Consider the following 21,902-nt stretch of genomic DNA (forward strand, 5'->3'; position numbering starts at 1 on the left):
CCAACCATCTCATCCTCTGTTGTCCCCTTCACCTCCCACCTTCAGTCTTTCCCTGCATCAGGGTTTTTCCAGTGAGTCAGTTCTTCCCATCAGGTGGCCAGTGTATTGGAGTTTCAGCTTCAGCATCAGTCCTTCCAATGAATATTCAGGACTGATTTCCTTTAGGATGGACTGGTTGGATCTCCTTGTAGTCCAAGGGACTCTCAAGAGTCTTCTCCAACACCAGAGTTCAAAAGCATCAATTCTTCAGTGCTCAGCTTTCTTTCTATTAATAGATGGTCACATCTAAGAAAAGGCAATGAGGTGGGCTGGGGAGGAACTCAAAAGTAGCTTTAACCCATGGTAGTAGTTTACTCTGGAGAAGGCAATGGCACCCCATTCCAGTACTCTTGCCTGGAAAACCCCATGGACAGAGGAGCCTGGTAGGCTGCAGTCTATGGGATCGCTAAGAGTCGGACACAACTGAGCGACTTCACTTTCACTTTTCACTTTTCACATTTCACTTCTCCATTTCATGGAGAAGGAAATGGCAACCCACTCCAGTGTTCTTGCCTGGAGAATCCCAGGGATGGGGGAGCCTGGTGGGCTGCCGTCTATGGGGTCGCACAGAGTCGGACACGACTGAAGTGACTTAGCAGCAGCAGCAGCAGTAGTTTACTCAAGTTGAATGGTAGATCCATGGGTTATTGTTTCATCATTATTTTTCATAACTTACAAAAAAACGTATTCTTGAATATGTAACAAATATTACATAAATTAGCATCTGAGCCAGGAACTACAGTCCAGTCCCTAGTTCTCTTAGCTGGCCTTTGCCTAATAGCTGGTGGTACAGTGCTGGGGACTGTACAGATACAGAGCAAATAATAGCTAATAATAATGACAGGCTACTATTTCCTGAGCCCTTGCTAGGTACCCAGCCCTGACTAGATGCTTTGTGTAGATTATCTCATTTCATCCTCTGTTGGGGGCCAGAGTGAGGTACTCCGCCCGTGACAAAGGTCATGAGGAAGGAGGCTCAACATACGCAAAGGCGGGATCGAGCCTCAGGAGTCCCCCTGGAACTCCTCGAGCATCTACCCCCATTACCAGAGCCTGCCTACTTTACTACTTTGTGCTCTCACCTACATCTCTGACTTTACGGGGGGCTGTCCCCCACCACCTCTTTCGGAGAAGGAGTTAACCTAGAGCTCCAGTTAATAATAATTCCTGGGCGTGATAAGAGTGTTTTAACCTACAAACTCCTCTGAAGGTTCTCTAGCCTGCCTGACGGGCTTGTCCGGCCACATGTGATTGCTCACAGCCTCCCAACCGTGAGAGGCACGAGATGCTTTAAACCTTCTAAAAACAGGTTCCTTAGAAAAGTTAGAAAACTATTAGTATAAGTATAATGGGCTGATTAGAAACTGTATTGGTGAAGGGTTTTTCATTTGTTGAGCCAATGTTTGTTGCTAAGTCTCCACATCCCCTGACCTTACACACATTAATGAATATATAGAAGAAATAAGTATTAACCTTTGATACTAATCACGTTAGACCTTAGGCTAAGTAAATTCTTTCCTTAACTAAAACCCACTACACCCTCACCCTATAGGAATGTAACTTTATTTGGGTGGCGTCTGTTTTGAGAATAATCACCCCTGGAGAAATAAGTGTCCTGGTTGACTGACCGCTGTCACAAGGAGAGGGTCGTAAATTGTCAGCAGGCCCCCCTGGCCAGAAGATGATGTAACACCCCTAAGACCTCTGTATACATTTGTATGAAGCACCTGACTTTGATAAAAGTCAGGACTGCTGACCCCGCGTGACTTTTGTATAACATCTCAGTGTATAAAAACAGACTCTGGAAAATAAAGAATTGGGATCAGTTTCTCGAAATACTGGTCTCCCCATGTCGCTCTCTCTCTCACTCTGGTTGAGTCTCCATCTGGAGCGCGGAACCCGCCATGCTTACTAATTATGCCTGGGCTTCTAAGATCCGACCGGGGAGGCCTCAGTGTCTCCTCTCCTTCGGGAGAACCGAAGGACGCCTGTGGCCTACGTAAGTGGTGCAAACTTCTTGTCTTGAAGTTTTATTGGTCTCCCGCGTAAACCAAGCTACTCAGCCTCTTTTCTCCACTGAATTTTCCTACTGAGCTATCCTCATCCTATTACTCTTTATATCTTTGATAAAATATTTAAATAAATAGGTCGCCGACGCCATCCCCGCTTTGAATACCCTGGATCAGCCGGGGCAGGACCCCAGCAATCCTCCCAACATCACCCCTGTAAGGAAGGCACCACTTTTAGATTCACTTCATAGATAAGGAAACTGAGGCTTAGAAAAACTGACTGACTTGTCCAGGGTCACCCAGTGGTAAAGGCTGACTGACTGACCTTACACTCTGAGCATCTAACCATGGTGCCACACCCCTGTGGATGGTTATAACCTAAAAAAAAAAACAACAACTTTCCATCCTTTCTTCCTTTCAGACTTGAAGTTTGAATCTGTGGAGACGAGAATATCAAGTTTTCAAAAAATTGTTCCCATGAAGGAACATTGGATGAAGTATGATTTTTCATCAACAGTAAAATAGCTCAAAGGGAATAGATTGAAAAATAAAACAGAGGGCCCTCCCTGGTGGATCAGTGGATTAGAATCTGCCTGCCAATGCAGGAGACATGGGTTCAACCCCTGGTCTGAGAAGATTCCACATGACATGCAACAACTAAGCCTGTGCTCCACAACTACCGAGCCAGCGCTCTTGGGCCCTCGAGCTCCGACTACTGAAGCCTGTATGCCTAAAGCCTGTGCTCCAGAACAAGAGAAGCCACTGTAATGAGAAGCCTGTGCACTGCAATGAAAAGAAGTCCCCACTCGCCATAACTAGAGAAAGCCTGGCACAGCAATGAAGACCCAGTGCAGCCAAATAAATAAATAAAAAAGCCTAAATACATAAATATTGAAAGATAATAAAACAAGAGATATTTATATTAATATTTGGAAGAGAATCATATTAGATATTTGGAAGACATAGCCATATCCGGAAATCCCATGGAGCCCTGTCCTCTGGGAAATACTTAGAAAAAGGAAAGACATATATTTCTTGGAAAGGTTTGAGGTTAAGTTTTAATTCTGAACCAAAACAAAGACTTCACAAAGGTCCTCCTTGCCATTCTAAAACAAACAGAGATGAAATGAAAAGTGAGTCCTAAAGCTTGGCCCCCCTATCAGCTGGAGAACAGATTAGCATTGAGACTTAGGTCCTTGAGCCCAGGTCCACCTGAGGGGAGAAGACGTCAGACAGTGTTTATCCCTGGAATTCTGTGACTTTCAGAAAGTGAAATAAATTGAAAGTCGCTCAGTTCAGTTCAGTTCAGTCACTCAGTCGTGTCCGACTCTTCCCAACCCCATGAATCACAGCACGGCAGGCCTCCCTGTCCATCACCAATTCCCGGAGTTCACTCAGACTCAAGTCCACCAAGTCAGTGATGCCATCCAGCCATCTCATCCTCTGTTGTCCCCTTCTCCTCCTGCCCCCAATCCCTCCCAGAATCAGAGTCTTTTCCAATGAGGCAACTCTTTGCATGAGGTGGCCAAAGTACTGGAGTTTCAGCTTCAGCATCATTCCCTCCAAAGAAATCCCAGGGCTGATCTCCTTCAGAATGGACTGGTTGGATCTCCTTGCAGTCCAAGGGACTCTCAAGAGTCTTCTCCAACACCACAGTTCAAAAGCATCAATTCTTCGGCACTCAGCCTTCTTCACAGTCCAACTCTCACATCCATACATGACCACAGGAAAAACCATAGCCTTAACTAGATGGACCTTTGTTGGCAAAGTAATGTCTCTGCTTTTGAATATGCTATCTAGGTTGGTCATAACTTTCCTTCCAAGGAGTAAGTGTCTTTTAATTTCATGGCTGCAGGCACCATCTGCAGTGATTTTGGAGCCCGCAAAAATAAAGTCTGACACTGTTTCCACTGTTTCCCCATCTATTTCCCATGAAGTGATGGGACCGGATGCCATGATCTTTGTTTTCTGAATGTTGAGCTTTAAGCCAACTTTTTCACTCTCCACTTTCACTTTCATCAAGAGGCTTTTGAGTTCCTCTTCACTTTCTGCCATAAGGGTGGTGTCATCTGCATATCTGAGGTTATTGATATTTCTCCTGGCAATCTTGATTCCAGCTTGTGTTTCTTCCAGTCCAGCATCTCTCATGATGTACTCTGCATAGAAGTTAAATAAGCAGGTTGACAATATACAGCCTTGACGTACTCCTTTTCCTATTTGGAACCAGTCTGTTGTTCCATGTCCAGTTCTAACTGTTGCTTCCTGACCTGCATACAGATTTCTCAACAGGCAGGTCAGGTGGTCTGGTATTCCCATCTCTTTCAGAATTGTCCACAGTTTATTGTGATCCACACAGTCAAAGGCTTTGGCATAGTCAATAAAGCAGAAATAGATGTTTTTCTAGAACTCTCTTGCTTTTTCCATGATCCAGTGGATGTTGGCAATTTGATCTCTGGTTCCTCTGCCTTTTCTAAAACCAGCTTGAACATCAGGAAGTTCACGGTTCACATATTACTGAAGCCTGGCTTGGAGAATTTTGAGCATTATTTTACTAACATGTGAGATGAGTGTAATTGTGTAATAGTTTGAGCATTCTTTGGCATTGCCTTTCTTTGGGATTGGAATGAAAACTGACCTTTTCCAGTCCTGTGGAAGTCGGTCATTCGTGTCCAACTCTTTGTTGCCCCATGGACTACACAGTCCGTGGAATTCTCCAGGCCAGAAAACTGGAGTGGGTAAGCCTTTCCTTTCTCCAGGGAGTCTTCCCAACCCAGGGATCAAACCCAGGTCTCCCACATTGCAGGTGGATTCTTTACCAGCTGAGCCACATTTCAGGGGTGAACACTTTTACCCCAGGGAGTGGACTTTCCCCATTTTCTCCTTCTCCAATGTAGCTACTCATGAAGTTGGAATGCCAGGCCTGGAAACAGGAATTCCAGGAGCAGTCCTGGGAGCTCTGCCTCCAAGAAAAGATCATCAGGTGTTCCCCTGGACATCCAGCAGCATCCATCAAGAAATCAAAATTTTGTACCTATAACAAAAATCATGGTTCCTATTAGACCATTACTCATAATAAATTTGAGTGATTAGCCAGAACACCTGTGGCCCAGAGCTCCAAATTTAGTATTCCGAACCGTTGGTCTCATTGTAAAGTGTTCATTTCCCTAGACTAGGTCCTGAAACTAGACACTGTTTAGATGGAACACAGCAAGACCTACCCTGGAAGGTGGAAATGTGGAAATCCTACCCAAAAGATCAGGACAGATAGCAAGCACTCCCCAGATCCCACCCTGTATGGGACAAAGTTAACCACACAGGCTTTAGAAACAGCACATCTTGATTTAAGGCCTAGTTCTGTTGCTCACAAACAAAGCAACCCGGAGTAGATTCCTTGTATTCTCTGCGCCTCAGCTCCTTGTCTGTGTTAGTTGCTTAGTCGTGTCTGACTCTGCGACCCCATGGACTGTAGCTCGCCAGGCTCCTCTGTCCATGGAATTCTCCAGGCAAGAATACTGGAGTGGGTTGCCATTTCCTTCGCCAGGGGATCCTCCCGACCCAGGAATTGAACACAGGTCTCCCACACTGCAGGCAGATTCTTTATGATCTGAGCTACCAGGTGTCAGAGGCTTGAGGGCTCAAACTCTCTGGAGGATCCGCACCCATCCATCCCCTGGGCTTTCTTTCTCATTCATTAAAGAGTCAGTCACTGTTGCTGAGGTCCCGAGTAAATCACCAGGCATTTTCCTCCAGGCACAGGAAGAGATCATTATCCAGGCAGGCCTTTTTCAGGGACTATCTAGTTTTAACTCTTCATGTCTTCCATACATTCCAGACAAAGAACCTTTGAGGCCCAGTCTGGCTTCTTTGATGGACCCTGCAGTTGAGAGAAAAGGCATCTGAAGTGAAGGGTGGTCTTTTGGGACAAAGCCCTTTACTTATGGAATCTGATGCCATCTCTAGGTAGATAATGTCAGAATTGAGTTGAGTTTTTGGACACACTGCTAGTATCCGAGAATTGCTTACTGATGTGGGGAAGCCTACACACACACACACACACACACACACACACAAGTTCAGGAACCCAGAGGAACATCCCTGACTGGACAGTAGAAACTCCAGTCCCTCCATACACCCACCCCCCTTCCTTTAAAGCCTTCTGGGGCCAGTTGCCAGGAAATATCCTCAACTGGTCTGAGCCAGAGGTAACAGCTTCTGCTGATGCTTCTGCCGGGACCTGTTGGGAGATGCCTGTCTGCATCCAGGACCAGTCGCTGCCCAGGTTCCATTCACTCCCCTGTGTCACAGTCTAAACCTTGCAGTGCTACTGCCAAAGCCTCTGAACCTGCTTTCTCCCAGTAGCCTGAAGTCGGGGACTCAGCTCTTAGGATTTCCTTGAAAAAGTGGGTAGAAAATGCATTCAATCATCTGTCTGCTATTTATCAAGCACCTGTTTTGTGCCCTTGGCCTGGGTCCCGAGTTCAGTTCAGTGTTCAGTTCAGTTCAGTCGCTCAGTCGCGTTCGACTCTTTGCGACCCCATGAATCGCAGCACGCCAGGCCTCCCTGTCCATCACCAACTCCCGGAGTTCACCCAGACTCACGTCCATCAAGTCAGCGATGCCATCCAGCCATCTCATCCTCTGTCGTCCCCTTCTCCTCCTACCCCCAATCCCTCCCAGCATCAGAGTCTTTTCCAATGAGTCAACTCTTTGCATGAGGTGGCCAAAGGACTGGAGTTTCAGCTTTAGTATCACTCCTTCCAAAGAAATCCCAGGGCTGATCTCCTTCAGAATGGACTGGTTGGATCTCCTTATAGTCCAAGGGACTCTCAAGAGTCTTCTCCATCACCACAGTTCAAAAGCATCAATTCTTCGGCACTCAGCCTTCTTCACAGTCCAACTCTCACACTGGAAAAACATAGCCTTGACTAGACAGACCTTTATTGGCAAAGTAATGTCTCTGCTTTTGAATATGCTATCTAGGTTGGTCATAACTTTCTTTCCAAGGAGTTAGTGTCTTTTAATTTCATGGCTGCAGGCACCATCTGCAGTGATTTTGGAGCCCCCAAAAATAAAGTCTGACAGTGTTTCCACTGTTTCCCCATCTACTTCTCATGAAGTGATGGGACCGGATGCCATGATCTTTGTTTTCTGAATGTTGAGCTTTAAGCCAACTTTTTCACTCTCCACTTTCACTTTCATCAAGAGGCTCTTGAGTTCCTCTTCACTTTCTGCCATAAGGGTGGTGTCATCTGCATATCTGAGGTTATTGATATTTCTCCCGGCAATCTTGATTCCAGCTTGTGTTTCTTCCAGTCCAGCGTTTCTCATGATGTACTCTGCATATAAGTTAAATAAGCAGGGTGACAATATACAGCCTAGTGTGGACAGTCAATATTAGGATCGTGAGATCTATGCAGAGAGAAGTGCTGGCTTCTGTGTCATTTTGGCCTCATTATTTCAAAGTCCTGTAAAGCGCCTCTGATCCCCAAACCTAACATCAGTATCTTAGACATCTCTTGCCCCTTGGGTGGGGAAGGGATGGGAGAGCATGATTTAGAACCCGGCACAGTGCCTGACTCAGGAATTCTGGTTGGGTGGAATCAAAGGTGATGCCTTGTTCTCACCAGTTTAGATTATGTCACCCAGACCTTATCAATACCAAGAAGATGGGGCAGGGGACTGGGGAGAGGGCGAGTTCCATGGAGGTATGGCATGACCCCTACTCCTAGGAGGGAGACCCTTTTTACAGCCATACTTTCCCAGTTCTGAGCTTGAGTGGTGGGCCTGCTCATACTATCTGCTGGCCTGGGAAACAGTACAAAGGAAGATCCTCTTATCTATATCTAAATGTTTATAGAGCATGTGGGTGCATGCTAAGTTGCTTCAGTCAGGTCTGATTCTGTGTGACCCTAGGAATATAGCCTGCTGGGCTCTCTGTCCACAGGATTCTCCAGGCATGAATACTGGAGTGGGTTGCCATGCCCTTCTCCAGGGAAAGCGTAAATCAACCTAACTGTGACTATTCTAGCCTCTCATCACAATAAGCATGCCTGCATAATGGCCTGGAAGGCCAGGTTTGAATTTGGACTTCTAGGGCTCCCTCCAGTTCTGTGCTAGAATGCGCCTCAGTCCTGGCCCCCAGCTTGCCTCCTCTGAACCCTGTCGCAGCTCCACCTCACACTGTAAAGGGCTTTGAGCATATGCAGAGGCATCCAGCCTGCACGGCCAAGCTCTGTCCACCCAGCTTTCTGACAACAGCTGCCCCCTGGCAGGGAATTCTGGGGTCCTAGGTATCAGGGGTGGTCTGGAAAGAGAAAGGTCACACCCGCTTGACCCTGTACCCCACAGGGAGATCATGGCCGGGAAGCAGGAGTCCAGGGCACTGATCCTCCTCCTCTTGCAATGGGATTTTCCAGGCCACAAGCTCTGCCAGCAAAGGCAGCTAGCTCATCCCCTGGTCTCTGACCCTGATTTTCTTACATCACTCTGAGAGGTAAAAGAGAAACAAGCAGACCAGTACAAAAGAAAAAATACTGTTTATTCCACACAACTACACCAAGTGCTTGCCCCCTCCCCCCATTCTCCCCGTCCCACCCCTCACTCCAGCTCTCAGCAGACTTTGTCCACGTCCAGGAACAGTTAGAACCTCGGTGTCAGAGCCTGGCCTGTGAGACAGGAAGGGAATCTAGGCATAGGAAGGTGATTGGATTTCCAAGGACATACAAAAATGCCAGGGCCTCTCATTCCAAATTCAAACAGGTTCTTTAATCCACTTGGCTGAGTTCTCTCCCTGAACCCCACTTGGATAAAATGTCATGATTAGTGCAGGGTCAAAGGCCCCAGCCAATTCATTAAGCCATAAAACATTTTGGTCTTTGAAACAAAAACAAAACCACATGCAAACAGTGAAGCTTCTTCTGCCCTTTCGCCTGCCTTTCCATGGCAAAGGAGCCACTGAGCTCTAGCTGGTAACCAGAAAGGTGCTTTTAAAACAAAATCAGTATCAAGTCCCTTCAGAGTCTGATGCTGCTCTTAACAAGGATATAAACAAAACAAAACCCCACCTCAGGGCCAGAGCTGCTTCTGGGGGCCCTACGGTGGGGCAGTAAGAGCAGAGATCAAGTTGGTGAGCTCCGCTGTGTGCGTACTTCAGGGACACCCTGTAGCCCCTGCCTGGGGAATTCAGCTTGCAAACACTCTGACCCCCCTCCCCCTGGGCTTGTTTCTCTGAAAGACCAACCCATCATTCCGGCAGAAGAAAAGCTTTCGTTCTACCCAGCCTTGGGAAGACAGATTTAGATGTGGGAGGAGCTAAGAAAGCATGGCCAGGCCTAATTTAGAGCAGCTTTTTCCTGCCGTGACTCAGGACAGATGGTGTCCTCCGGCATATCCACTGTCATGGACACGCCCTGGATCGCATGCTACTCCTGTGTGCACCAGCCAGGACCCACTTGTCTCTCGCAAGAAAGAAAGCATATCTGAATGCAAAGGCCTGAGGGTAAAAACCTGTATCTCTCTAATTAATTGAACTGTAAGTCACTGAATCCTTCACAAACTCTGGTACTTGATTCTCCCTGAAAACTTGTTTACGACACCCCTCTCAAGTGCCCCTCTCAAGTGCGCCTGTCACCTCACTGGGTCGGGTGGATAACCTTGAACTTGAGTGCGCAGCCTTACCCTTGGAGACGTATTCTCTGCTGGGAGGCTGCGGCAAGCGAGGTGCGCACCTGCTTCCTCATTCCCCACCACACTTGAGCAAGTCTGGTTGGTCAGAATCCAGTGGTGTGGGGGGTGTGTGTGCGCGTACGTGGCAATTTGACACACAAGTGCCCTCTCACTGGCAGGGCTACCAAGACGACGGCCACAGTGGCCCTGAAACACCTGGGACGCACCAGCTTCAGGTAGGAAAGGAAACCCAGTCTTCCAGAGGAAGCAAGGCTGGGCTCTGCACCAGTGTCCCATGGAGGTGGCGACATGCCCTCACCTGGCAGTCACTTCTTCAGGATTTATTGTGTGAGGGCAGCTGCTAGAGACCAGGTTCTGTAAGGACAGGAGTTGTGAAAGGCGGGGGCGGCTGACCCCTGTGACTTGTGCGTGACCTTTAAGTCTAGTCTACATAGCAGGTCTGGGCTCCTCTAGCAAACCTCCCAGTGCCCTCCTGACCTCCCGGAGTCACATACTGAGTTCCAGGGGACGCCCAGCTGCAGGGAGAATGGGAAACTCACTGAACATCTTGCAGGAGATGCTAAGCTCCAGTGTACCACAGATACCCTCTCTAAAGGCAAAACCCAGTCTGCTCTAGGGGTATTCTTAACTCAGAAGCACTCTGGGGGGCTTGTTCACACAAACACATGGTCTAAGACTCTGGACAAAATTAGATTTCTCCTCTGGTATCCAAGACTGCAAGTTACAAAGAAAATTAGTTAAGTCACCTTCCACAGAGGACCTTCCCAGGCTGCTGTCCGCTCTTTCTGGATGTGGGCTTTTCCCAGGACCTTCCCGTCTGGTGTCATTTCATTTGCTGCTTATGAGAAGACCCCAGGACTGGGTGGGAGGTGAGTGTGAGGGCAAGAGAGACTCAGCATTCCTATCCTCATTTCCCCTCCCCCGCCCCTGCCCCTGAGTGCCTGCTTATCTGGGCAAGGGGGTTTTCCAGGCTGCAAGTTCTCTTAACCACATCATTCTGATGCGGAGATGGTCACAGACAGAGATCAGATTAAAATCTGGGAGAGATGCCTATTTATCAAGTTCCCAACCTGCTGGCTTAGCTGGTTGCAATGTCTGCAACGCAGGAGACCTGGGTTTGACCCCTGGGTCAAAGATTCCCTGAAGAAGGGAAAGGCTACCCACTCCAGTATTCTGGCCTGGAGAATCCCACGGACTATACAGTCCATGGGTCGCAAAGAGTCGGACACAACTGAGTGACTTTCACTTCACAACATGCTATAGACTCAGGTCAACTCCAGGACAGCTAGAGTTCACTGCTGATTTCTTCCGACATGATGTATAAAAGAAAAAATTCTGCTTTAGTGCAATTTCCCCTACATAGGAGCCAAGGAGAGATGGGAGCAATCATGTGTTCTGGCCCCAGGTCTATGGAAACCCCCTGACCTTGAGGTCGAGGCATACATGGAATCTGACTTTCTGAGCTGCACATCACACTTTTCAGAACAAGATCTCTTGGATTTTGTTGGGGGACAGTGTGCCTGCAGGCAGAGGGTAGGTGGGTGAGGCTGTGGTTCCACTGCACGAGCCGCTGTACCTGCCACGGTCACACAGAGGAACAGAGAAGAGACAGTGGAGAGAGTGCCATCGAAAACAAGAGCTAATGGCCAGTGGTCCTAGAGGCTACTACAGCCCCGTCCCAAAGATGGGGAGCCTCTGGTTCCCAACCAGAATTCACCCTTTAAAACACACATCAGCAAAGTGCTTCTTTAAGTGACACGACAAATCCCCTCCTTCAGCATGACCAGCCCCAAACCTGGAGGTCTCAGGTGGGCCCCACTGCCCTCCCTGGGATGCGGACGACACGGGGAAGAGGAGGGAGGCAGCTGACACACAGGTGCATGGTGGAGTCTCACAACCCAGGACAATCACAGCCACAGGCAGCAGAATGACGGATGCCGCAGGGTGGCAGCCGGAGCCAGATGCCAAGGGAGGTACAAAGTGCTGGAACACAGGGCTGGGGGCTGAGCCCTAAGGGATCTGAAAGACGTTCAGCTTGCTGGTGTTCTTGAGTGTCTGGCGCCGGTTGCAGAACCAGACCCGCACAACTTCCCGGTCATAGTTGAGCTCCTTTGCAATCTCGGTGATCTCCTGGCCTGTGGGCAGCGGGTTCTTCTCGAAGTAGGCATTGAGAGCCTCTATGGCCTGGGGGGTAAAGGAGGTGCGGCGCTTACGTTTCTTGGAGGGCTCACCTCCCACAAACTCCATCAGGTTCTGCTGGCCTTCCTGGTTCCGGAGTTCAGCTTCATGCAGCCACTTCTCCAGCACCGGCTTCAGCTTCTGGGCACTCTTGGGCGTGATGTCCAGCTTCTCAAACCTGTGGGTGACCCAGGCCCAGGAAGAGACAGTGACAGTGTCTTACTCCCAACCCCAGGGGTGAGTGCTGGCTTCAGGGGGCTGCTCCTCCTGGGGCTGGCAGACCTGTGCTCCCCTCACAACTCCTACTAATATCCCCTGGCTCGGCCCAGCCCAGACTCCTCAGATTGTCCTGTCTCCCAGGTCATAACAGGGAGACCATTCCCATGGCCTGTTTACAGTACAATGATAACAGGGCAGCTGCTTTATGAACACCATTCCAAAACGTTCACACCCAAATGGGTGAGGTCCTTTGAGGAATCATGTTGAGAGGCCTCCAAAGATGGCAAATAGATGTCCTAAGTGCTGTCTTCCTCCAACTGCAACATCACTAAGTCAGAATACTCTTTCTGGCTGAGCCCAGATGAGACTACAGAATTCCCAACATGACATTGTATCTTAATAGTCACTCTAATCTAATATAGAGAGTTGGCAAACAGATGAAACCTTTTGGCCATACCTAGCCATGTGCTTTTTAGAAAAAGCACATGGCTTAGGGATGTGCTTTTTATTTTATCTTTCACCATTAAAAAAAATTGAAGTATAGTTGATTTACACTTTACAATCAACTATAATACAGGCACCGGAACCAGTCTGTACACTGCATACAGAAAAGTCAGTTACATCATTTCAGAGTCATGTCTCACAAGATGGGGGGGTGGAAGCATGATAGAGGTGATGGTCGGTTATAGTTCAGAACCAAGCCAGAACTGAAGTTCCCACTCTTGTGATTAATTTCATAAGCTGTACTCCTGTCCCTCTAGGATTCCTAACTGGATCAGGATCTTGGATTCCTCCTAAATAGATAATATAAATGCTCAGGATTGGAGGATAAACTTCAGAGGGCCCCAGAAAGACTTTGACTACTCCAGGTGTTCATGTCTAAGCGCCAGATACCTGAGCTCCTGTGAGTGTCCTGCTCTTGTCCAGGCAGTCTTACTCACCGGCAGATGGCTGACTGGCTGTAGGCTGGGCCTTCCGTTGCAGTCAGAGCCTGACCCACCTGGGTCTGTGTGAGGCCCAGGGATAGCCGCCGGATCTTAAAGTTCTTGGCAAACTCCCGGATCTCTTCTAAGTTGATCCCGTCCTCATCCAGACTTGGGGTATGTGGCTCTAGGCCAGAGGAAGGGGGCAGGGGTGAGTGTGTAAGACAGACAATCATCACTGCTTACCCCGCCCATTGGCCTAGCCCTGGTGAGTAGTGAGGGATCAGGACGTTTGACAAAAAGCCTGTGTACCCTTAAGACCTTCATCATTCCTGTCTCCAAGACAAATAAGATGGGAGCAGTGGGCCAGGACCAAGGTGCCTGTAGATAGAGGTCTATTTTAAGTTCTTCCAGCTCTAACTGTTGACCCTCCCTGATTCTCCCCAGGCTGGCCCCACGCACACCTGTTAGCTACCCACATTCTTCAAATACTGGTGAGAGACCATAAGAGAGACAGCCAATGATTTGGCTTCTCAGAGAAGCAGCCAGACAGCCGGCTAAGCAGCCTCCACCACGGTCATGCACAGAATCCAGCTCCATAGAATGAGAATAAGAAAGTCAGTTCCTGGCAATGGGCCTGTGCTCTTCCCTTTTGGACTCTGGAAAGTTTACTAAGGGGAGAATCATCTAATGTGGTCAGGGTGTCCGAATAAATGCCTCACCCCTTCGCCATACCCTTCCCTTGGAGCCACTTACTGGACACCAGCTGGCTGACCGTAGGGGTCTCTGAGCAGGTGATCGGGATAGGAGCAGAGGCAGCAGGCTTGGCTGCTGGGGCTGGGCTGGCGATGACCACGGCCGGCTGGGGCATGGCTGGTGTGGGCTGGATGGGCTGCACCTGTGAGAAGAAGAGCCACCAAACCCCCACTGCCCGCCTGCTTGGCTCAGCAGGGTGGGCAGTCCAGAGGTAGGGCAAAAGCTGGCATGGAATCCTTCCTCACCCAGCACACTTTTACCTGTGCCCCATCAAAAGGCAAGACTAGAAGCTATGCATCAGCATCCACCCAGGCAAGGAGATCCAACCAGTCCATCCTAAAGGAGACCAGTCCTGGGTGTTCATTGGAAGGACTGATGCTGAGGCTGAAACTCCAATACTTTGGCCACCTCACATGAAGAGCTGACTCATTAGAAAAGACCCTGATGCTGGGAAGGATTGGGGGCAGGAGGAGAAAGGGACGACAGAGGATGAGATGGCTGAATGGCGTCACCGACTCGATACAAATGAGTTTGGGTGAACTCCGGGAGTTGGTGATGGACAGGGAGGCCTGGCGTGCTGCGATTCATGGGGTCGCAAAGAGTTGGACACGACTGAGCGACTGAACTGAACTGAACTGAATGATGATGACCTCCAAAATAAGCATAGGATGTGCCCCACCGAGCCGAGGCCTTGCAGGTGTCTATGACCCGGGCAGGTCAGAGGCTCAGAAAGGTTCAGCGTACTTGGTCAAAGCTCCAAGTATCCGCCCTTGAGATAACTGCTTTCAAGTCTCTGCCCTCAAAGGAGAAACCTAAACCTGATTCTAGAGCCACCACACCCCAAATGTCCATTAATGCATGCGAGCATGTGTGCTAAGTCGCTTCAGTCGTTTCCAAATCTGTGCAACCATATAGACTGTAGCCCATCAGGCTCCTCTATCCATGGGACACTCCAGGCAAGAATACTGGAGTGGCTTGCCATGCCCTCCTCCAGGGGATCTACCTCACCCGGGGACTGAACCAGCGTCTCCTGCGTCACCTGCATTGCAGGTGGATTCTTTACCTCTGAGTCACCGGGAAAACCCCATACCCATTAATAGGTAACTGGCAAATGACTTTTGGGACCTCGATACAGTAAGACACTGTGCAGCCATGAAAAAGAATATCTCTTAATAACTGCCATGGAAAGACCTCTGAGTCACAGTGCTAAGTGAAAGAAAAAAAAAAGTAAGGTGAAAAACAATTTTTATGGAATAATTCCTTTAAAAAAATACAAATTTCCAAGAAAAAAATTCTGGAGTCATATAAAGTGAAGTGTCAACAGAAGTCATCTCTGGAAGTGGAGTTAGAAAGGATTTTTACTTTTTGACATCATACATAATGTTGGAATTTTAATAAACAACTTATATTTACAATCAGGATAAACTATAAATATATGAAATCAGTATTTGAAGTATGATTTTTTTTTTTAAAGCTTCATGAAAGTGCAGATTTCTCTAGGATGGGCCTTGTTCCCTGCATTCTGCCTCCTGGTAGCTTAAAAATTCATTCCCTCGTCATCCCCAGGGCCTTGTTTGGAGCTCCTTGTCTCTGGCTAGAATTCTTTAAGCTGTCTCCTAATAGCTGAGGGCTGAAGAATTGATGCCTTCGAATTGTGGTGCTGGAGAAGACTCTTGAGAGTCCCCCGGACAGCAAGGAGATCAAACCAGTCAATCTTAAAGGAAATTGACCCTGAATATTCACTGGAAGGACTGATGCTGGAGCTGAAGCCCTGATATTTTGGCTCCCTAATGGGAAGAGTCGACTCATTGGAAAAGACTCTGATGCTGGGAAAGATTGAGGGCAGAAGGAGAAGGGGGCGACAGAGGATGAGATGGTTGGATGACATCACCGACTCAATGGACATGAGTTTGAGCAAACTCTGGGAGATGGTGAAGGACAGCGAAGCCTGGCGTGCTGCTGTCCATGGGGTCGCAAAGAGTTGGACCCGACTGAGCGACTGAACAACAACAAATAGGACTCAAGTCACAGCACAGTCCAATTCTTGGCTCCACCTGGATAATAAAGGGAATTTTAAAAATACACATCTAACTAGCCACTTCCCTGCTAAAAACCTTTCGGTGACTCCCCATTACCTAGTATAACAATAAGAGTACCATTTTTTACACACTTTACACACATTTCACTTTGTGTGCCAACCTTCTGTGTAATGTATCTTTAACATTCATAACTTAAGTTGGTATCTTATCATTCTCATTCTATAGATGCTACTGCTGCTGCTAAGTCGCTTCAGTCGTGTCTGACTCTATGCGACCCCATAGACAGCAGCCCACCAGGCTCCCCCGTCCCTAGGATTCTCCAGGCAAGAACACTGGAGTGGGTTGCCATTTCCTTCTCCAATGCATGAAAGGAAAAGTGAAAGTGAAGTTGCTCAGTCGTGTCCGACTCTTAGCAACCCCATGGACTGCAGCCTACCAGGCTCCTCTGTCCATGGGATTTTCCAGGTGAGAGTACTGGAGTGGGTTGCCATTGCCTTCTCCTTCTATAGATGAGGCTGAGGTTATTCAATGAAGCTGGGAAGCAGCATATCACATTTGAGAACCACAAGCCTCAACATCACCTAGGAACTTGTTAGAGATGTGAATCCTTCAGCCCCACTCCAGACCTACTGTATGAGACTCAAGGTGAGGCCTGGAAATCTGCATCCTAGCATGCCCTCCAGGTGGTTCTTCGGCACACTCAAGTTTGAGAACCCCTGCTCTGGCACACTGTACTCCCTGCAGTTCTGTGGAAGTAGAAGAATCTCCCATCCAACCCATCCCTTTAGATTAGTTCAACGTTGCACTCTGTGAAGCCTTGTCAAACTCCTCAGTCAGCAGAGTGGGTTCCTAAAGCACCTTATCCTGCCCCTACCCAAGCCTTTGCCACACTGACTTTAATAGTCTCTGATGCCGGGCTACCTAAGGCAAGGAAGGGCATCTTATTCATCTCCATATCTTCAGCACTCAAAACAGCTCCTAGAATGAACACGTGAGTGAATAATCGATGCCACAGTGCAGAGTGGAGGAGGGGTGGAGGGATGAAGGAGTGAAGAGGAAGAGGGTGCAGAAGGAACCTCCCAGGGCCTTTCCAGCAATGTGTTCACCCTGGATTTGATTGAGCCCCAATTAACATTTTTTTTTTTTTTGGCTTCACCCTGCAGCATGTGGGATCTTAGTTCTCCTACCAAGGATTGAACCTGCATGCCCTGCATTGGAAGTACAGAGTCTTAAGCACTGAACCACCAGGGAAGTCCCAAGGCCCAGTTTACTTTGACCACCCTTCCCTGGCCTTCTCAGAGTGGCACTGGCCTCTGAGGGCACATATACACACGTTTGGTGTGTGGGGGTAAGGAGCGGGGTGGTGGTGGTGTTTTTCTGGGCAGAGCACGTGTGAACCAAAGGGACCTTCTACCTTCAGCCTCCCTCCAATTTTGGGAGGTGTCCTGCTTTCCCAGGGGCTTTGGAAAATAATGTTGTCCTGCCCAGCCTCTGGAGGGAGGCTGCTCATGCCTGACAGCACTGCCTGCCACCCTCCCCCAACCCAACCCTTGTACCTCACTCTTAGCAGGGGACTCAGGAGTGCTTGGCTTCCGGACAGCCACAGGAGGAGGCAGGGGGCTGCTGGCCAGGGTCGCGATCACCTGGCCCTGGGCGTTCAACAACAGCTGGGGGGTCACAGCCTGGACCTGCAGGCTTTGGGCCGGTGCTGGGGCCGCCACGCTAGCCGAGTTCACTACCCAAGGAAGTGTTCCAATAACCTGGGAGGAAACACAGGGACCCCAAGTGTGAGGGTAGCATCCAGCTCCACCCCCAACCCAAACCCCTACACTGGCAGGAAGGGACTTAGACAAGTCACCTAACCCTTCTGGGCCTCCACGTCCTCTCAGTAAAGTGAAGGATTCACACTCTGGGGGTTGCTTCTCTATTCTCTCTCCAGAGCCGTAAGGGAGCAGGAGGGGCCTACATGTGAAGCCCTGCTCTGCCACACTTTAACTAGCTTAATTTCTCCAAACCTCAGCCTTCTCTCCTGTAAAATGGGAACAAAAATCTCCACCCAACAGGTTGTACTCAGAATGAAGTGGCACAATGTATGAGAAAGCACCACAGAACATGGCCACAAAGCGAGGGCTCCCTAAATGAAAACTCCCAACAAGAGTGAGCACCGCCAGGGTTGGGGTGGGGGCGATGCCCCTGCCTGGCCTCAGTGTCAGCAGAGAGCTGTCACACAAGCAGTAATGAATAGCAGCTTCTCACCCTGGTTGAGTTTCTATGACCCAGTCCTGCCCCTCCCCAACAGCCAGCATCTCCACAGTCCCCACCCCTCCGCCTGGCTTTGACCACTTGCCTGACCCTGAGCGTTGGTGAGAATCTGACTGCTGATCCCTGGCATGCTGGGAATGGCGTTGGCAATGACCGGAGTTGTGGTGAGGGAGCCCAGGATCTGGGTCTGTCCCCCGAGGGAGGCAGCACTGATCTGTGGGTGGAGGAAGAGCCTTGCTCAGAGGCAACGGGGCAAGAAAGAGCCCAAGGCAGAGGGAAGAGGGCTGAGGATATTGGGACAGGGGTGGGGGTAACCGATGCTGGGCAGATGTGAGTGTGGGCTGCAAGCCCAAGTCCACCAACTGAATGGTATCCAGGGCCAGGGGCTGCAGAAGGTGAGCAGGGAAGGGCGGGGCCACAGTCATGGAGGAGTACCTCTGGCTAATCTTTCAGGCCAACCCTGGGACAGTAGAAGGGCCAGGCTGGAGAGGCTGATGTGACTCTAGCCACATCTAACTAGAGGCCATCTACTCATGCCTAACAGCTCCACTACCAAGCCAGGAGCCACACTGGATAGACACTGGCATGGGGCCGTGAGCCTCTAGCGCCACTTTGGTGACAGCTCACAAGTTTGCAATCCCCAGACATCATCCCACCCTCCAAGGCTGGTCCATGGTCCAGGTTCTGGAAGGTTGGGCCAGCCCTCTTGGCAGAGGTTGTCTGCTCTTGGCTGGGATGTATGGGCTGGCAGCTGCCTCGGAAGGAGCCCATCTCTGCCGAAGTGTTGGAAAAGAGCCGCATTCAGGGGGCTGGTCCTCCACCTCCATACTGCCCCGTGGGAAGGGTCAGGTTCACCCTTGGCCAGAGATCCAGTCCATCCCCGGTGAGGCTTGGGTGAGGGCAGCAGCTTACGATTCCCGGGCTGAATGCGAAGCCTGCAGGCTGAACGGTGATCTGTGTGGGGGTGTCCACAGACTTGGGGGTGGGGGCAGTGGCGGTGGCAGCAGTGGGCTGCGGTAGAATGGCCGGTGTGGTCTGCAGCAGTGGCTGGGGCTGGAACAGCGTCTGGGGCTGGGCCGGTGGTCGGGGCTGGGCAGGCGAGGAGGGCTGGGCTGGTGGGGCGGCTTGTACAGGCGCCGGGAGAGCGGTGTTCAGCACGGCAGCTGCTATGGAGCAAGGCAGAGACAGAGGCGCTCAAATGCCTAGCCGAGGGCCAGAGCAGCTCCAATCCCAAGGGATCTGGTACAAGAACGAGACGGGGGTCGGGGCATTGGGGTGGGGGCACAGGCTGCTGTGATTCCCTTGATCCTTGCAGGGGTGGCACATGCCAACATCTCTCATCCCCCCTCCCTAGGGCCTGGAGATGTGTAGGTTCAGAACCAGAAGTGGAATCTTCTTGCAGTCCTTCTCAGGAGGCTGGTCACAGGGTGAGGTCTGGTGTAGGGGGGAGGGCAGTCCCAGACAGTTGGCTGAAGGAAGACAGGCCTGCTGGGCCAGCGTGGTGTCTTGGCCTAGAGTCCTGATGTGGTGCAGCAGCTCTGTGGCTGGGGGCCTGGGGCACCAGATCCAGACTCCAGGGCTCTTGCCCTGGGAGGGCCGCGGGTTCGGAGTCCAACATGGCAAACACATGAGCAGGGAAGGTAGTGGAAGGTGGCGGGGGCCTGGTGCAGTCCTGGGGAGAGTTGCCGTTACCTTGGAGACCGGCTAAAGGTGGCTTGAAAATTCCCCCCGTGGGAGAAGCAGCGGTCAGTCCTGGGAGGGCAGCCACGGTTGCAGTAGGAATTGTCCACACGGCCAGCCCCTGTTGACCAGCCACTTGACCTGCAATACTGATGGGGATAAGAAGAGGTTGAGTAACTGCCCCTGCTGGAACCATAACTCCTGTCAGAACTGTGGCTAAGTTTTCCTGAGTCAAGACCTGCAAAAGCAAACAAGATTTCAAAAAAGAAAAGAAAAAATAAAAAATCAACATCAACAGCGCAAACGCTGGGTCTTTTAGACCCAGCTGACCACACACAAAGCATTCTGAGGGGAGGGGGGAAAAGGCTGCATGAGGGCGGGGAAGGGACGAGCCCTAGCTGGAGGCCCATCCCTGAGGAGGGACCTGGACTGGACTATCCCATCCCTGAAGAAACAGCCCAGCCCTGCCCAAGGATCAGAAAGGGTCACAGGTCTCTCCCACCGTGGTTGGCCGCCTCCCAAGCCTTCCCTGGGTCTTTGCCCACGGGACTGATGCTTTGTGACCAGGAAGCAGGGGCAGGGGCTGGTGGAACTGAGTCATCAAGGCCCACAAAGGCCTCTGGGAAGCTATGATAGAGGACACTCCTGACGGACACCTTGGATATCTGTGTGTGCAGTGAAAGATGTCACAGGGTGCTCAGTCTGCCTAGAGGCCCCTGGAGCAGCTTCTCGCTGTGCTGGGGCTGCCCTCTGCTCTAAATGAGGAGCCATTAACTCTTCCTAACCCCCTAGAGGGGCTGACAAGGGTATTCACTCATTCAATCATTAGATGACTTGAAGAGTTACTGTAATCTTATAATCCTTGCTGGACCTGAGGGGATTACCTGACAAATGTAGACTTACTTTTCCCAGGGGGCCTGATCTGGGATAGGGGAAAGGCCAGGGGTCCCTAGTAGGAGATTCCCTCCCTCAAGCCACAGCCCCTTCCCTGTCCTGCCTCATGAAGTTCCCAGATGCCATGGCCAGCCCATGTTGGCTATCCCATGCCTTGCTCTTGCCCACTGCCCTCTGTCTAGCTCCCTGGGGTGGCCCTTACCTGGGGGGCAGCTTGTACAGCCAGTGGCGTCAGGGTCTGTGATGCCTGAGGCTGGCATGGAGCTTGGCTGAAGGTGGCAACGGCAGGGGCAGGGCTCGAAGGCATCCCCGGAAGTGACTTCACTTCATGCAGCATTGGGAGAGAGAGGGACAAGGAGTGAACCTGGCGGAGTGGGACGACTCTGTGCCGCACTGCACTTCTGCACAACCCGAGGCCGATCTCTGGTCTTCCCTGGCCCAAAGAGGGAGTTCCCCCAAAGTTACTGGTAGTGAGCATGGGAGGCTGCAAAGCCCTATGCCAGACCTGGAAGGTACACCACCCTCGTCACACATGCAGATGAAGAAAATGCAGACCCAGGCACAGCTGGGTATCAGCCTGTCATCTCCTGGCTTGGTAGGATGCTAGGACCTATCACATAACCAGCAGTAGAAATGAACATGGGTCAGGGAGAGAAGGTGCCAGAATCAATGGGATTGATTGGCTCATCCAGCAACTGGATCAATGGTCACTCTACCCCCAGGCTACTTTGGGGATGCAGTTTTGGCTCAGGGAAAGGGCAGGATTTCTGCAGGGTGAAGCCTAGGAAGTGACATGTCAGGGCCACACTCAGGATCCCGGGGCTCTCCAAGATAACTTTTCTCTGCTGTTCCTTGAGGTCTGAAGTCTGATGAGCAGCTTTTAGGAGGTTCTAAAGGAGCTTCCCTGCAGAAGGTAATGGCACTCCATTCCACTACTCTTGCCTGGAAAACCCCACGGACCGAGGAGTCGTGGGCTGCAGTCCATGGGGGTCACTAAGAGTCGGACACAACTGAGTGACTTCACTTTCACTTTTCACTTTCATGCATTGGAGAAGGCAATGGCAACCCACTCCAGTGTTCTTGCCTGGCGAATCCCAGGGACAAGGGAGCCTGGTGGGCTGCCATCTATGGGGTCGCACAGAGTTGGACATGACTGAAGTGACTTAGCAGCAGCAGCAGCAGCAAAGGAGCTTCCCATGAATTGTAGCTTTTCAACC

At 50.4% G+C, this 21,902-nt stretch overlaps 1 protein-coding gene across 9 annotated transcripts in view; it reads right to left on the reverse strand.

Annotated features, from left to right (window-relative positions):
* Positions 1-8,791: 8,791 nt before the first annotated feature.
* The window catches only part of POU6F1 (POU class 6 homeobox 1), a 28,800-nt gene continuing 15,689 nt past the window's right edge, over positions 8,792-21,902 (reverse strand). For 8 of the 9 annotated variants that reach the window (XM_027542892.1, XM_027542894.1, XM_027542891.1 and 5 more), the window contains 8 exons: positions 20,888-21,009; positions 19,804-20,029; positions 19,024-19,277; positions 18,197-18,325; positions 17,406-17,609; positions 13,811-13,952; positions 13,073-13,241; positions 8,792-12,090 (listed from right to left, as the gene is read on the reverse strand). In XM_027542892.1, coding sequence (XP_027398693.1) covers positions 11,745-12,090; positions 13,073-13,241; positions 13,811-13,952; positions 17,406-17,609; positions 18,197-18,325; positions 19,024-19,277; positions 19,804-20,029; positions 20,888-21,009 — 1,592 coding nt within the window. In that variant the 3' untranslated portion in view covers positions 8,792-11,744. The remainder of the gene's footprint in view (positions 12,091-13,072; positions 13,242-13,810; positions 13,953-17,405; positions 17,610-18,196; positions 18,326-19,023; positions 19,278-19,803; positions 20,030-20,887; positions 21,010-21,902) is intronic. The other variant, XM_027542896.1, reaches the window with a different exon arrangement.

Source organism: Bos indicus x Bos taurus, chromosome 5, assembly GCF_003369695.1.
Source record: "Bos indicus x Bos taurus breed Angus x Brahman F1 hybrid chromosome 5, Bos_hybrid_MaternalHap_v2.0, whole genome shotgun sequence".
Lineage (NCBI taxonomy): Eukaryota > Metazoa > Chordata > Mammalia > Artiodactyla > Bovidae > Bos > Bos indicus x Bos taurus.